The sequence below is a fragment of the Scyliorhinus canicula genome, chromosome 10 (assembly GCF_902713615.1).
Source record: "Scyliorhinus canicula chromosome 10, sScyCan1.1, whole genome shotgun sequence".
Classification (NCBI taxonomy): Eukaryota; Metazoa; Chordata; class Chondrichthyes; order Carcharhiniformes; family Scyliorhinidae; genus Scyliorhinus; species Scyliorhinus canicula.
The window spans coordinates 142,768,231-142,781,431 of record NC_052155.1 but is presented as its reverse complement, the minus strand read 5'-3'; the positions used below and the strand labels follow the sequence as shown (position 1 = coordinate 142,781,431).

Genomic DNA, 13,201 nt, shown 5'->3' with positions numbered 1-13,201 from the left:
CAAAATTCTATGATTAACCTAGGATAAAAGTTCGGCACAACATCGTGGGCCGAAGGGCCTGTTCTGTGCTGTATTTCTCTCTCTCTCTCTCTCTCTCTCTAAGTGAACCAGCCATCGGAAATTCACCCCAGTGGAGGCGGAGAATTGTGTAGGCCCCAGGGAATACTGGGTCAGGCCAAATAATGATATGCCAACAGAGTTTATTGAACCTACATTCTGATGCTGCTGTCGAGGCGATGGGGAACTGGAATTTGATATGAACCCAATGCTATGATTTCGGCATCCTCTCTCTTCAGGCCCCTCCATGCACCTTACAGGTCCACCCCTTTCAGGACCCCAAAATGTCACTCCCCCAACCTCCCAGAGGCCCTTTTGTTCCTGCCCTGCAACCCCCCCCCCCCCCCCCCCCCCCCCTCACCCTTCAGACCCCCTCCACCCTCCTTTCATGTCCATGGACCCTTTCAGGCCCTGACCCTTGCAGTGCTACCTTTGCACCCTGACACTGCCACCCTGACATTCAAGATTACTCCTGCCAGCTTGGCAGTGCCACCTGGGCAGTTTTCCCAGGGTGTCACCCCCCCCCTGACCTCCCAGGTGCTTCCGCTGACCCAGGAAACCCCCGGGTGCCATTCCGCCTCGTCCACTTTTGAACACTCCGTGGGGAGGCCACTAGATGACATGAGGTCAGTCAATCCCGGGTAAGTAGGTCCTGTCAATTGTCGCCTGGATTCCATTTGTGCCGCCTCACGGGACTTGGGTAGATTCTGCGAGGTGTGGTGACTGCCAGGAAGGCCACAGGAGGCTTCACCTGGCATCTACTGGCCACATCACGCTACCAATTGGGTGCAACTTAGCCAATAGAGTGATAGTCATTGTGGTCTGCAGCACAGAAAAGGCCGATTGGCCCATCACATCTACTCTGGTCAAAAACAACCACTGAAGTATTCTATTCCCACTTTCCAGCATTTGGCCTATAGCCTTGTATGCCTTGGCATCGCAAGTGCAAATGATATGAGGGTCTCTGCCTCCGCTATGCTTTCAGGGAGTGATTTCTAGACTCGCAGGTGGGTATCATAGAATCATAGAATCCTTACAGTGCAGAAGGAGGCCATTTGGCCTATCAAGTCTGCACCGGCCCTTGGAAAGAGCACCCTACTTAAGCCCACACGACCCACGTAAACCAGTAACTCCACCTATCCTTCATGACACTTAAATGGCAATTTAGCATGGCCAGTCCAATTAACCTGCACATCTTTAGACCGTGGGAGGAAACCTGCGCAGACACGGGGAGAAAGTGCAAACTCCACATAGACAGTCACCCAAGGCTGGAATTGAACCTATATCCTGGAGCTGTGTGGCAGCAATGCTAACCATTGTGCCAGCATGCCTGCTGGTCATTGATCCCTCCAGCAAGGGGAAAGATTTGTTCCTTCTTTTTCAGGAGGTGACAAAGATAAGTGATGAGGGTGGATGTTGTTTACATGGACCTCAGTAAACCCTTTGATAAGGTGCCTCATGGCAGACTGGTACAAAAGGCGAAGTCACATGGGATCAGAGGTGAGGTGGTAAGATGGATTCAGAACTGGCTCGGTCACAGAAGGCAAAGGGTAGCAGCAGAAGGGTGTTTTTCTGAATGGACAATTGTGACTAGTGGTATTCCACAGGGATCGGTGCTTGTGCCTCTGTTATTTGTAGTGTACATAAACAATTTGGAGGAAAATGTAGCCGGTCTGATTTGCAATTTTGCGGATGACACCAAGGTTGGTGGAGTGGCAGATACTGTTGAGGATTGTCAGAGGATACAGCACGACATAGATCGGTTGGAGACTTGGGCAGAGAAATGGCAAATGGACTTTAATCCGGAAAAATCTGAGGTAATGCATTTTGGTAGATCTAACATAGAGGGGAAATATACAGGAAATAGTAAAACTCTTGGGAATATAGAAAGTCAGAGAGATCTGGGCGTGCAGGCCCACAGATCTTTGAAGGTGGCAACACAAGTGGACAAGAAAGCATATGGAATTCTTGCCTTCATTGGACGGGGCATCGAGTATAAAAACTGGCAAGTCATCTACAGTTGTACAGAACCTTGGTCAGGTAGCACTTGGAATATTGCGCACAAATCTGGTCGCCACACTACCAGAAGGATGTGGAGACTTTGGAGAGGGTGCAGAGCATGTTTTCCAGGATGTTGCCTGGTCTGGAGTGTGTTAGCTATGTGGAAAGGCTGAATAGACTCAGACTGTTTTCATCAGAAAGAGGGAGATTGAGAGGTGACCTGAAAGAGGTCTACAAGATTATGAGGTGGATATTCTTGCACATACGGCACATATTCGTGCGACTCGACCAATGTAGTCTACCTCTTACGCTGCAGGAAAGGATGTCCTGAAGCGTGGTACATTGGCGAGACCATGCAGACACTGCGACAACGAATGAACGGGCATCGTGCGACAATCACCAGGCAGGAATGTTCCCTTCCAGTCGGGGAACACTTCAGTCAAGGGCATTCAGCCTCTGATCTCCGGGTAAGCGTTCTCCAAGGCGGTCTTCAGGACACGCGACAACGCAGAATTGCCGAGCAAAAACTTATCGCTAAGTTCCGCACGCATGAGTGCGGCCTCAACAGGGATCTTGGATTCATGTCATATTACATCCACCCCCCACCATCTGGCCTGGATTTGCAAAATCCCACCAACTCTTCTGGTTTAAGACAATTCACACCTCTTTAACCTGTGATTATCCCTCTCCCTGGATCTGTAATGATTTGATTACCTGCTTCTTCTTCCGAGGTAGTATGGGCTGAGGTTAGAAACAGGAAAGGACAGGTCACCCTGTTGGGAGTTTTCTATAGGCCACCTAATAGTTCTAGGAATGTAGAGGAAAGGATGGCGAAGATGATTCTGGAAAAGAGCGAGAGTAACAGGGTAGTTGTTATGGGAGACTTTAACTTTCCAAATATTGACTGGAAAAGATATAGTACGAGTACATTAGATGGGTCGTTCTTTGTACAATGTGTGCAGGAGGGTTTCCTAACACAATATGTTGACAGACCAACAAGAGGCGAGGCCACATTGGATTTGGTTTTGGGTAATGAACCAGGCCAGGTGTTAGATCTGGAGGTAGGTGAGCACTTTGGAGACAGTGACCACAATTCGGTGACCTTTACGTTAGTGATGGAAAGGGATAAGTATACCCCGCAGGGCAAGAGTTATAGCTGGGGGAAGGGCAATTATGATGCCATTAGACATGACTTAGGATGTGTAGGTTGGAGAAGTAGGCTGCAAGGGTTGGGCACACTGGATATAAGAACATAAGAACTAGGAGCAGGAGTAGGCCATCTGGCCCCTCGAGCCTGCTCCGCCATTCAATTAGATCATGGCTGATCTTTTGTGGACTCAGCTCCACTTTCCGGCCCGAACACCATAACCCTTAATCCCTTTATTCTTCAGAAAACTATCTATCTTTACCTTAAAAACATGTAATGAAGGAGCCTCAACTGCTTCACTGGGCAAGGAATTCCATAGATTCACAACCCTTTGGGTGAAGAAGTTCCTCCTAAACTCAGTCCTAAATCTACTTCCCCTTATTTTGAGGCTATGTCCCCTAGTTCTGCTGTCACCCGCCAGTGGAAACAACCTGCCCGCATCTATCCTATCTATTCCCTTCATAATTTTAAATGTTTCTATAAGATCCCCCCTCATCCTTCTAAATTCCAACGAGTACAGTCCCAGTCTACTCAACCTCTCCTCATAATCCAGCCCCTTCAGCTCTGGATTAACCTAGTGAATCTTCTCTGCACACCCTCCAGCGCCAGTACGTCCTTTCTCAAGTACGGAGACCAAAACTGAACACAATACTCCAGGTGTGGCCGCACTAACACCTTATACAATTGCAACATAACCTCCCTAGTCTTAAACTCCATCCCTCTAGCAATGAAGGACAAAATTCCATTTGCCTTCTTAATCACCTGTTGCACTTGTAAACCAACCTTCTGTGACTCATGCACTAGCACACCCAAGTCTCTCTGAATTGCGGCATGGTTTAATATTTTATTGTTTAAATAATAATCCCGTTTTCTGTTATTCCTACCAAAATAATAATCCCGATGTGTGTAATAATGTGGAGCTTGTTCAAGGAACAGCTATTGCGTGTTCTTGATAAGTACGTACCAGTCAGGCAGGGAGGAAGGGGTCGAGCGAGGGAACCGTGGTTTACCAAAGAAGTGGAATCTCTTGTTAAGAGGAAGAAGGAGGCCTATGTGAAGATGAGGCGTGAAGTTTCAGTTGGGGCGCTTGATAGTTACAAGGAAGCGAGGAAAGAACTAAAGAGAGAGCTAAGACGAGCAAGGAGGGGTCATGAGAAGTCTTTGGCAGGTGGGATCAAGGAAAACCCAAAAGCTTTCTATAGATATATCAGGAATAAAAGAATGACTAGGGTAAGAGTAGGCAAGTCAAGGACAGTGGTGGGAAAGCTGTGTGTGGAGGCTGAGGAGATAAGCGAGATACTAAATGAATACTTTTCGGCAGTATTCACTCAGGAAAAAGATAATATTGTGGAGGAGAATGCTGAGACCCAGGCTATTAGAATTGATGGCATTGAAGTGCGTAGGGAAGAAGTGTTGGCAATTCTGGATAAGGTGAAAATAGATAAGTCCCCGGGGCCTGATGGGATTTATCCTAGGATTCTCTGGGAAGCCAGGGAAGAGATTGCTGAGCCTTTGGCTTTGATTTTTAGGTCATCATTGGCTACAGGAATAGTGCCAGAAGACTGGAAGATAGCAAATGTGGTCCCTTTGTTCAAGAAGGGGAGTAGAGATAACCCCGGTAACTATCGGCCGGTGAGCCTCACGTCTGTTGTGGGTAAAGTCTTGGAGAGGATTATAAGAGATACGATTTATAATCATCTAGATAGGAATAATATGATTAGGGATAGTCAGCATGGTTTTGTGAAGGGTAGGTCATGCCTCACAAACTTTATCGAGTTCTTTGAGAAGGTGGCTGAACAGGGAGACGAGGATAAAGCAGTTGATGTGGTGTATATGGATTTCAGTAAAGCGTTTGATAAGGTTCCCCACGGTCGGCTATTGCAGAAAATACGGAGGCTGGGGATTGAGGGTGATTTAGAGATGTGGATCAGAAATTGGCTAGTTGAAAGAAGACAGAGGGTGGTGGTTGATGGGGAATGTTCAGAATGGAGTTCAGTTACGAGTGGCGTACCACAAGGATCTGTTCTGGGGCCGTTGCTGTTTGTCATTTTGTAAATGACCGAGAGGAGGGCGCAGAAGGTTGGGTGAGTAAATTTGCAGACGGCACTAAAGTCGGTGGAGTTGTAGACAGTGCGGAAGGATGTTGCAGGTTACAGAGGGACACAGATAAGCTGCAGAGCTGGGCTGAGAGGTGACAAATGGAGTTTAATGTGGAGAAGTGTGAGGTGATTCACTTTGGAAAGAATAACAGGAATGTGGAATATTTGGCTAATGGTAAAATTCTTGGTAGTACATAGAACATAGAACAGTACAGCACAGAACAGGCCCTTCGGCCCTCGATGTTGTGCCGAGCAATGATCACCCTACTTAAACCCACGTAACCCGTATACCCGTAACCCAACAATCCCCCCATTAACCTTACACCACGGGAAATTTAGCATGGCCAATCCACCTAACCCGCACATCTTTGGACTGTGGGAGGAAACCGGAGCACCCGGAGGAAACCCACGCACACACGGGGAGGACGTGCAGACTCCACACAGACAGTGACCCAGCCGGGAATCGAACCTGGGACCCTGGAGCTGTGAAGCATTGATGCTAACCACCATGCTACCGTGTGGATGAGCAGAGGGATCTCGGTGTCCATGTACATAGATCCCTGAAAGTTGCCACCCAGGTTGATAGGGTTGTGAAGAAGGCCTCTGGTGTGTTGGCCTTTATCGGTAGAGGGATTGAGTTCCGGAGCCATGAGGTCATGTTGCAGCTGTACAAAACTCTGGTACGGCCGCATTTGGAGTATTGCGTACAGTTCTGGTCGCCTCATTATAGGAAGAACGTGGAAGCTTTGGAACGGGTGCAGAGGAGATTTACCAGGATGTTGCCTGGTATGGAGGGAAAATCTTATGAGAAAAGGCTGATGGACTTGAGGTTGTTTTCGTTAGAGAGAAGAAGGTTAAGAGGTGACTTAATAGAGGCATACAAAATGATCAGAGGGTTAGATGGGGTGGACAGTGAGAGCCTTCTCCCGCGGATGGAGGTGGCTAGCACAAGGGGACATAGCCTTAAATTGAGGGGTAATAGATATAGGACAGAGGTCAGAGGTAGGTTTTTTACGCAAAGAGTGGTGAGGCCGTGGAATGCTCTACCTGCAACAGTAGTGAACTCGCCAACATTGAGGGCATTTAAAAGTTTATTGGATAAGCATATGGATGATAATGTTAGATGGCCTTTAGTTTTTGACTTCCCATGTCGGTGCAACATCGTGGGCCGAAGGGCCTCTACTGCGCTGTATCGTTCTATGTTCTAAATGCTCGCATTCCAAGCATTGTCCAGGCATCTCTGACTTGTCTAGATAAATGTTTCTGGAACATACCTCGCCATTCACCTGAGGAAGGAGCTGCGCTCCGAAAGCTCGTGTTTGAAACAAACCTGTTGGACTTTAACCTGGTGTTGTAAGACTTCTTACTAAGATTATGAGGGGCATGGATAGAGTGGATGGGCAGGCACTCTTTCCCAGGGTGGAGGGTTCAAGGTCCATGAGGCAAAGTTCAGATGTGTGCGAGGCAGGTTTTCTACGCCAAAAGTGGTGATTGCCTGGAACACATCGACAGGGGAGGTTGTGGAAGCAGATACATTAATGGCTTTCAAAAGGCATCTTCACAAACACATGGCTAGGATGGGTATGGAGGGATATGGCACAAGGAAGCATTGAAGGTTTTGTCCAAGGTTGGTATTGTGACCGGTACAGGCCTGGAGTGCCGAAGGCCTGTTCCTGTGCTGTATTGTTCTTTGTTATTTGTTACTGTCTACTCTATATATGCCTCTCTTAATTTTGTACATCTCAGTCTGTCCACCCGCCCCCTCAGTCTCCACTGCTCTCAGAAAATCAACCCTAGTCTATCCAGTCTTTCCTCATAGCTAAAAGTCTCCAGCCCAGACAGCATCCTGATAAATCTCCTCTACACCCTTTCCAGTGCTATCACAGCCCTTCTCATGTGGATTTCAGAACTGCACACAATACTCTAGCTGTGGTCTAATCAACGTTTTATACAGTTCCAGCACAATCTCCCTGCTCTTCGAGCTCTATGCCTTGACTAATAAAGGCAAGTATACCATTTACCTTCTTAACCAATATATCTACCTACCCTGCTACCTTAAGGGACTAAAGGGGCTGGCTTAGCACTATGGGATAAACAGCTGGCTTGTAATGCAGAACAAGGCAGCAGCACAGGTTCAATTCCCGTACTGGCTTCCCCGAACAGGCGCCGGAATATGGCGATTTGGGGCTTTTCACAGTAACTTGTGTTGAAGCCTCCTTGTGACAAGCGATTATTATTACTATTATTATTGTTGTACATGTACACCAATGTCCCTCTGATCCAGTATGCTTCCCAGGGTCCTACTGTTTATATATTATATTCAATCTCATTACACAAAAATAAAAGAATAATCTCAGTGTATTTCTTTCATCTAATTATGTTCCTGCAATGTTTCCAACAGCCTAAAAATGTCCAGCAGATACCCCGAGAGGAGAAACACAAACCAAAGACTGCGTCTCATTTAGCAGAACCAACTGATCTACCAAATAGACAGTTGCTAAATATCAATAGGAATATGCTCAACAGCCTTATCAACAAAGAGGAGACTAAGGAGTGAGTTCATTTGCCATACTCGAAGAGGGAATTGTTTGTCAATACATTAATGGAATGAGATGGTGATAAAATAACATTTTCTGTTTGATTTTTAACTTGCATTTTTTATTGCAAGAAACAGAATTTTAACAGGTTAACACTCAAGATTGAACCAAGTATTCCCCGAAAATTAGCCCTGAGGGCTCCAGCAGATGGGAATTGCTGATGCAGCGGGTTATCTAAATGAGGCTTGCCCTTGACATCATACAGCATTTTAACAAGTGTGGCATCAAGAAATCTTAACAGAACTCGAGTCAATGAGCATTGGGGGGGAGAAACTTTCCACTGATTGTAGTCATACCTAACACAAAGGAAAATATTTGTGCTTGTTGGAGGCCAATCGTTTCAGCTCCAGATCATTGTTGGAGGAATTCATTGAGATAGTCAGCTGGATTCTCAGTTCCTGAGATGATGCCGGGGCAGGCTTTGTGTACTTCCACGACAGCGAAACTGAAGCTGCACCTGGACTGATTCAGTGACTATTGAGGGGCTAGCACTAGCACCATGTGGAACAAAATCGATTCCAACGAGAAACCATTCGGGATTCTCTGGATTCGCAATTGACACTCAGGAGGCTGACAGGCTGCAGCTTCCTCCGGGAAGGAGGCTGCCAGCCATCGCTGTTCACCGTGTCTGGGCCCAGGTGGCAGAGACAGTCAGCGCCCTGAGGAACATTGTTTGGAATGGCCTGCAGTACAGGAAAAAACTGCACAACTTCCTCAGGGCAGCCAGGGTGAGTAGGCAGCACTGTGCTCCTGGCACCAACACTTCCACACACACCATTAACCCCCTCTCCTCACCAGGAGGGCAGCCGAATACCCACCCTGCACCAGCTGCCAGCACCCATACTGACTGCCATAGGCTGGGTGCCCTGGCCAAGGAGGCCACCAGCTTCCCATCCCCTGGGCTGCATGTATAGGACTGCCTAACACTGTCGTTTACTGTTCACCCCCGCCCCCCTCAGCAGAAGGCTGCCCATAACCATTGGGAGCAGGAGCGGGAGAAAACTGGAGGGGCCCACTAGACCTGAGGTCCATCACTGTGGCTGAGCAGCAATCCTAGATGAAATTAAACGAAATGAAATGAAAGTCGCTTATTGTCACAAGTAGGCTTCAAATAAAGTTACTGTGAAAAGCCCCTTGTCACCACATTCCAGGGAGCCTGGTGCGTCTGTTCGGGGAGGCTGGTACAGGAATTGAACCCGCACTGCTGGCCTGCCTTTAAAAGCCAGCTATTTAGCCCTTTGCTAAACCAGCCCCAGATGTGGTCAACGCGCCTGAAGTTGACGGGGTGGAGGTCGGCTGTGGGCGAGGAAGTGAGACCATCCTTCGCCTTGGTTCCCCGTGTCACGTGTGTTAACTCATCCCAACACCATCTTCACCTTCACCCCCACCCTCAACCTTCGCACTACCCCAGTGATGATATGCATAAGCAATCCTGGATATAATAATGTACATGATCTGACCACCAGGTAGCAATGTAAACCGACCTTGTGACTGCCTCGTGGGGAGTTGGGAGTAAGTCATGGTGGTGGATAGATGTATTTTGCAGTAGCTCTAGAATAGCTGTTAGTGTTCGTAGTTTTGTTATATATTTATTCAATTATCTTACCAAGCTGTTGTTTAACAATGAATTAGTTTAACTAGTCAAGAACTAGGGGCTAGATTCTCCGATCCCCGACGTCGAAATCACAGTCAGCGACGGGGCAGAGAATCCCCAATGACAACAAAATCGGGGATGGCGCCGCTTTCACGATGAGACCCCCCCCCCCCCCCCCCCCCCCCCCCCCCCCCCCCCCCCCCCCCCCCCCCGCCGAAAATGGATACCCAGAGAGAGTAGTGAGCTAGTGAGGCGCGCTAGGAGTTATGCCACCTACTGTATCCACGGCATCCGAATGTTGGCTGATGCCCGCCCCGCGATGCTCCGTCCCCGTACCGGCCAAGTTCCTGACGGCGTGGAATTGCCATTGGTCTCACCCATCGGGGACTCAGCATGGCGGCTGTGGACTTAGTCCAGTGCCGCCACAGTCAGGGGAGGACCGATGTATGGGCAGGGAGGGGGGCATTATTCGGGGCTGACGGCCCTGTGGTGGGGCGGTGAAGGGCCGAAGCGCAGGACTATTTTTGCGGGCCGGATCCACAAGTGGCATGAAGTGCCATGAAGCACGGCACAGCCGCCACAGGCTGCTGATGTGCGCATGCGCGGCCATGGACCTGGCAATTCTCCAGGCCATAACGGCAGCTGCAGCTCAATGCTGCCTGGCTGCTTACTACCCCCCCCCCCCCTCCGCCCCGCGCCGCCCCGGAACAGGGAATCCATGGCTGTTTTGCACCAGTTTTCCTGGCGAAAAACACCACCTTTTTCACGCCGGAATGGGGACTGAGAACCCAGCTCTACATGTTCTGTAGTATATCATTCACGTCGGCCAGTGCACTGAACACGACAACCCCCATACCACCCTCATCCCCACACCCTCAATCCCTCACCAGTCTCATTCCACACCAGCCCCATCCTCCCTGGGCCCACTGGCTAATCATCCGTCTTGTCTTGAGTCTTGCATACCTGCTGTTGATGGGGCGGTGTCCCCCCGCTCCAAGCCAGTGTGACAACATGAACCCCCCACCCATCTGCCGACCAGTGATGAGGACGATACTAGACCGGAGCCATCGACCCGAAACCCAGGAAACCCTGGAACTCGGGTCCGGGGATGACACAGAATTCCCATCACAGCTGTCTCAACACTCTCCAACGTCCCAAAGACACTCAATTGGTTGAGCAGTTCAATGAACCGTCTGGTGTACACCACACAGCTGCTCTGCTACATCAGGTCAGGTTAGGAACTCCCGAGGGGTGGACGGTCGGAGGGTGGATTGACCCTTGGGAGTAGCTGGCATCCAAGTGGGGTTTGGGCTTCTGGAACGGACAATTCCATCGGTCGTGGAGTTGCAGTCGCAGAGCCTACATGAGGGTTTGTCGGCAACTACAGGCGCAGGTAAAGAGGTCCAACTATGTGCGGGAGCAGGAGGTGGCGTCAGTCATGCGTGCCATGCAGGCCAACACCACACGGGTGGTGTCTGTAGTGGAGGCCTTGGGGCAAGGGTTTCGGCCATGGATCAGCATGTCCAAGGCCTGGGACAATCTGTGCAGGCGGTGGCCGAACCCCAGGACAGGGTTGCCCTCTCACAGGCATCCATCTGCCAGAGCCAACTGGATGTTCCAGCAACACTCCTGAGCATGGCCCAGTCACAGTGGGCAATGGCTGAGAGCATCGTGGCATTGCCCAGGTGCTGGCCGATGTGGCACAGATGCAGAGGGAGGTGTTCTCACGTTAAATACCTGTGCATAATGTTACACCTGTGGTAGTCACCACTGTTGTATGATATTGTATATACTGCTCTGCATACGAGGGTATTACGGTATGGCCCCTGTATTACAGGTACGGGGGTAGATCCCTGCCTGCTGGCTCCGCCCAGTAGGCAGAGTATAAATTTGTGTGCTCTCCGAACTGCAGCCATTTCAGGTGCAGCTGTAGGAGGCCACACATCTCCGTGTAATAAAGCCTCGATTACTCTCGTCTCGTAATTGATAGTGCATCAATTTATTACACAGATTTTAAAATGATGGATCTCCGCATCAAGTCTGATCGCCTGCAGCTGCACCCTCAAGCAAACAACGCCAAGTCAGCCTTCGCACATTGGCTAGCCTGCTTCGAGGCATGCCTAAGATCTGCGACTGAACCAACCTCAGAGGCACAGAAGCTCTACACGCTCCTGAGCTCGGACATGTTGAAAATGAAAATCGCTTATTGTCACGAGTAGGCATCAAATGAAGTTACTGTGAGAAGCCCCTAGTCGCCACATTCCGGAGCCTGTTCGGGGAGGCTGGTCCTCCTCATCTGGGACCTGCCGACATACGCTGAGGCCATGACACAACTGAAGGAGAACTACACGCAGCAGACCAAGAAGATGTATGCCAGGCACCTCCTCGCCATGCGGCATCAACTCCCCGGTGAGTCTGTGGAGGATTTCTGGCGTGTCCTCCAAATCCTAGTGAGAGACTGCGACTGTCGGGCTCTCTCGGCCTCTGAACATTCGGACTTGCTACTTCGAGACGCGTTAGTTACAGGCGACCAAGAAACTAACGCTCTCGCTCATGGTCACCTCGCGCAATATTCAAGCGTATGCCCCCCTGGTCATCGTGGACCCCGCTAGCGAACACCCTGCCATGCACACCGTTCGCGACCGCCCCCGGCCAACCCCAAACCTGCGCTGCGCGGCAACCAAACAAGAAGTGCTACTTCTGCGGACACTCAAAGCACCCCTGACAACGCTGCCCGGATCGGAGCGCGCTCTGCAAGGCCTGCGGTAAGAAAGGACATTTTGCTGCTGTGTTCCAGGCCCGCTCGGTCTCCGCCGTTGCCCCAGCGCCCCCATGTGTGATCCCCGGGTGCCGCCATCTTCCTCCCTGCAGACCACGTGCGGCCCGTGGGCGCTGCCATATTGCTCTCCTCACAACACGTGCGGCCCGTGGGCGCCGCCATAGTCCTCGCCATCTTTGCTCACCTCACATGTCCGTCCCATGGGCGTCGGAGCCGCCATCTTGCCCGCCCCAGAACGCGTACGGCCCGTGAGCACCGCCATCTTCCCCGCCTCAGGATCACTGCTCATCGGACACCTCATCGGGCCGCTCATCGCCTGCACGTCTGGCCTCCGTTATGATTGACCAGACACGACCGCACAACCTCGTGACCGCATCGACGACGGTGCAGATCGATGGGCAAAAGGTTTCCTGCCTCTGGACTCCGGCAGCACTGAGAGATTTCTTCACCCCGATACGGTAAGACGCTGCTCCCTCACGGTCCATCCCACCAACCAGAGAATCTCCCTGGCCTCCGGCTCCCACTCTGTCGCAATCCAGGGGTACTGCACCGCCACCCTCACCATCCAGGGCGTAGAGGTCAGCAGCTTCCGTCTCTACGTCCTCCCCAACCTCTGCGCTGCCTTGCTACTCGGCCTGGACTTCCAGTGCAACCTCCAGAGCCTAACCTTGAAATTTGGAGGGCTCCTACCACACCTTACTGTATGCGGCCACACGACCTTTAAGGTCGACCCACCTTCCCTGTTTGCGAATCTCACCCCAGATTGCAAACCCGTCGCCACCAGGAGTACAGTGCACAGGACAGGACCTTCATCAGGTCTGAAGTCCAGCGGCTGCTACGGGAAAGTATTATTCAAGGCCAGCAACAGCCCCTGGAGAGCCCAAGAGGTAGTGGCAAAACCTGGGGAGAAAAACAGGATGGTTGTTG

At 50.5% G+C, this 13,201-nt stretch overlaps 1 protein-coding gene across 1 annotated transcript in view; it reads left to right on the top strand.

Annotated features, from left to right (window-relative positions):
- Nucleotides 1–13,201, top strand: part of LOC119972149 (regulator of G-protein signaling 22-like) — an 810,134-nt gene that overhangs the window by 325,693 nt on the left and 471,240 nt on the right. Inside the window, exon 11 of the mRNA XM_038808479.1 lies at nt 7,706–7,857. Within this exon, the coding sequence (XP_038664407.1) occupies nt 7,706–7,857 (152 nt within the window). The remainder of the gene's footprint in view (nt 1–7,705; nt 7,858–13,201) is intronic.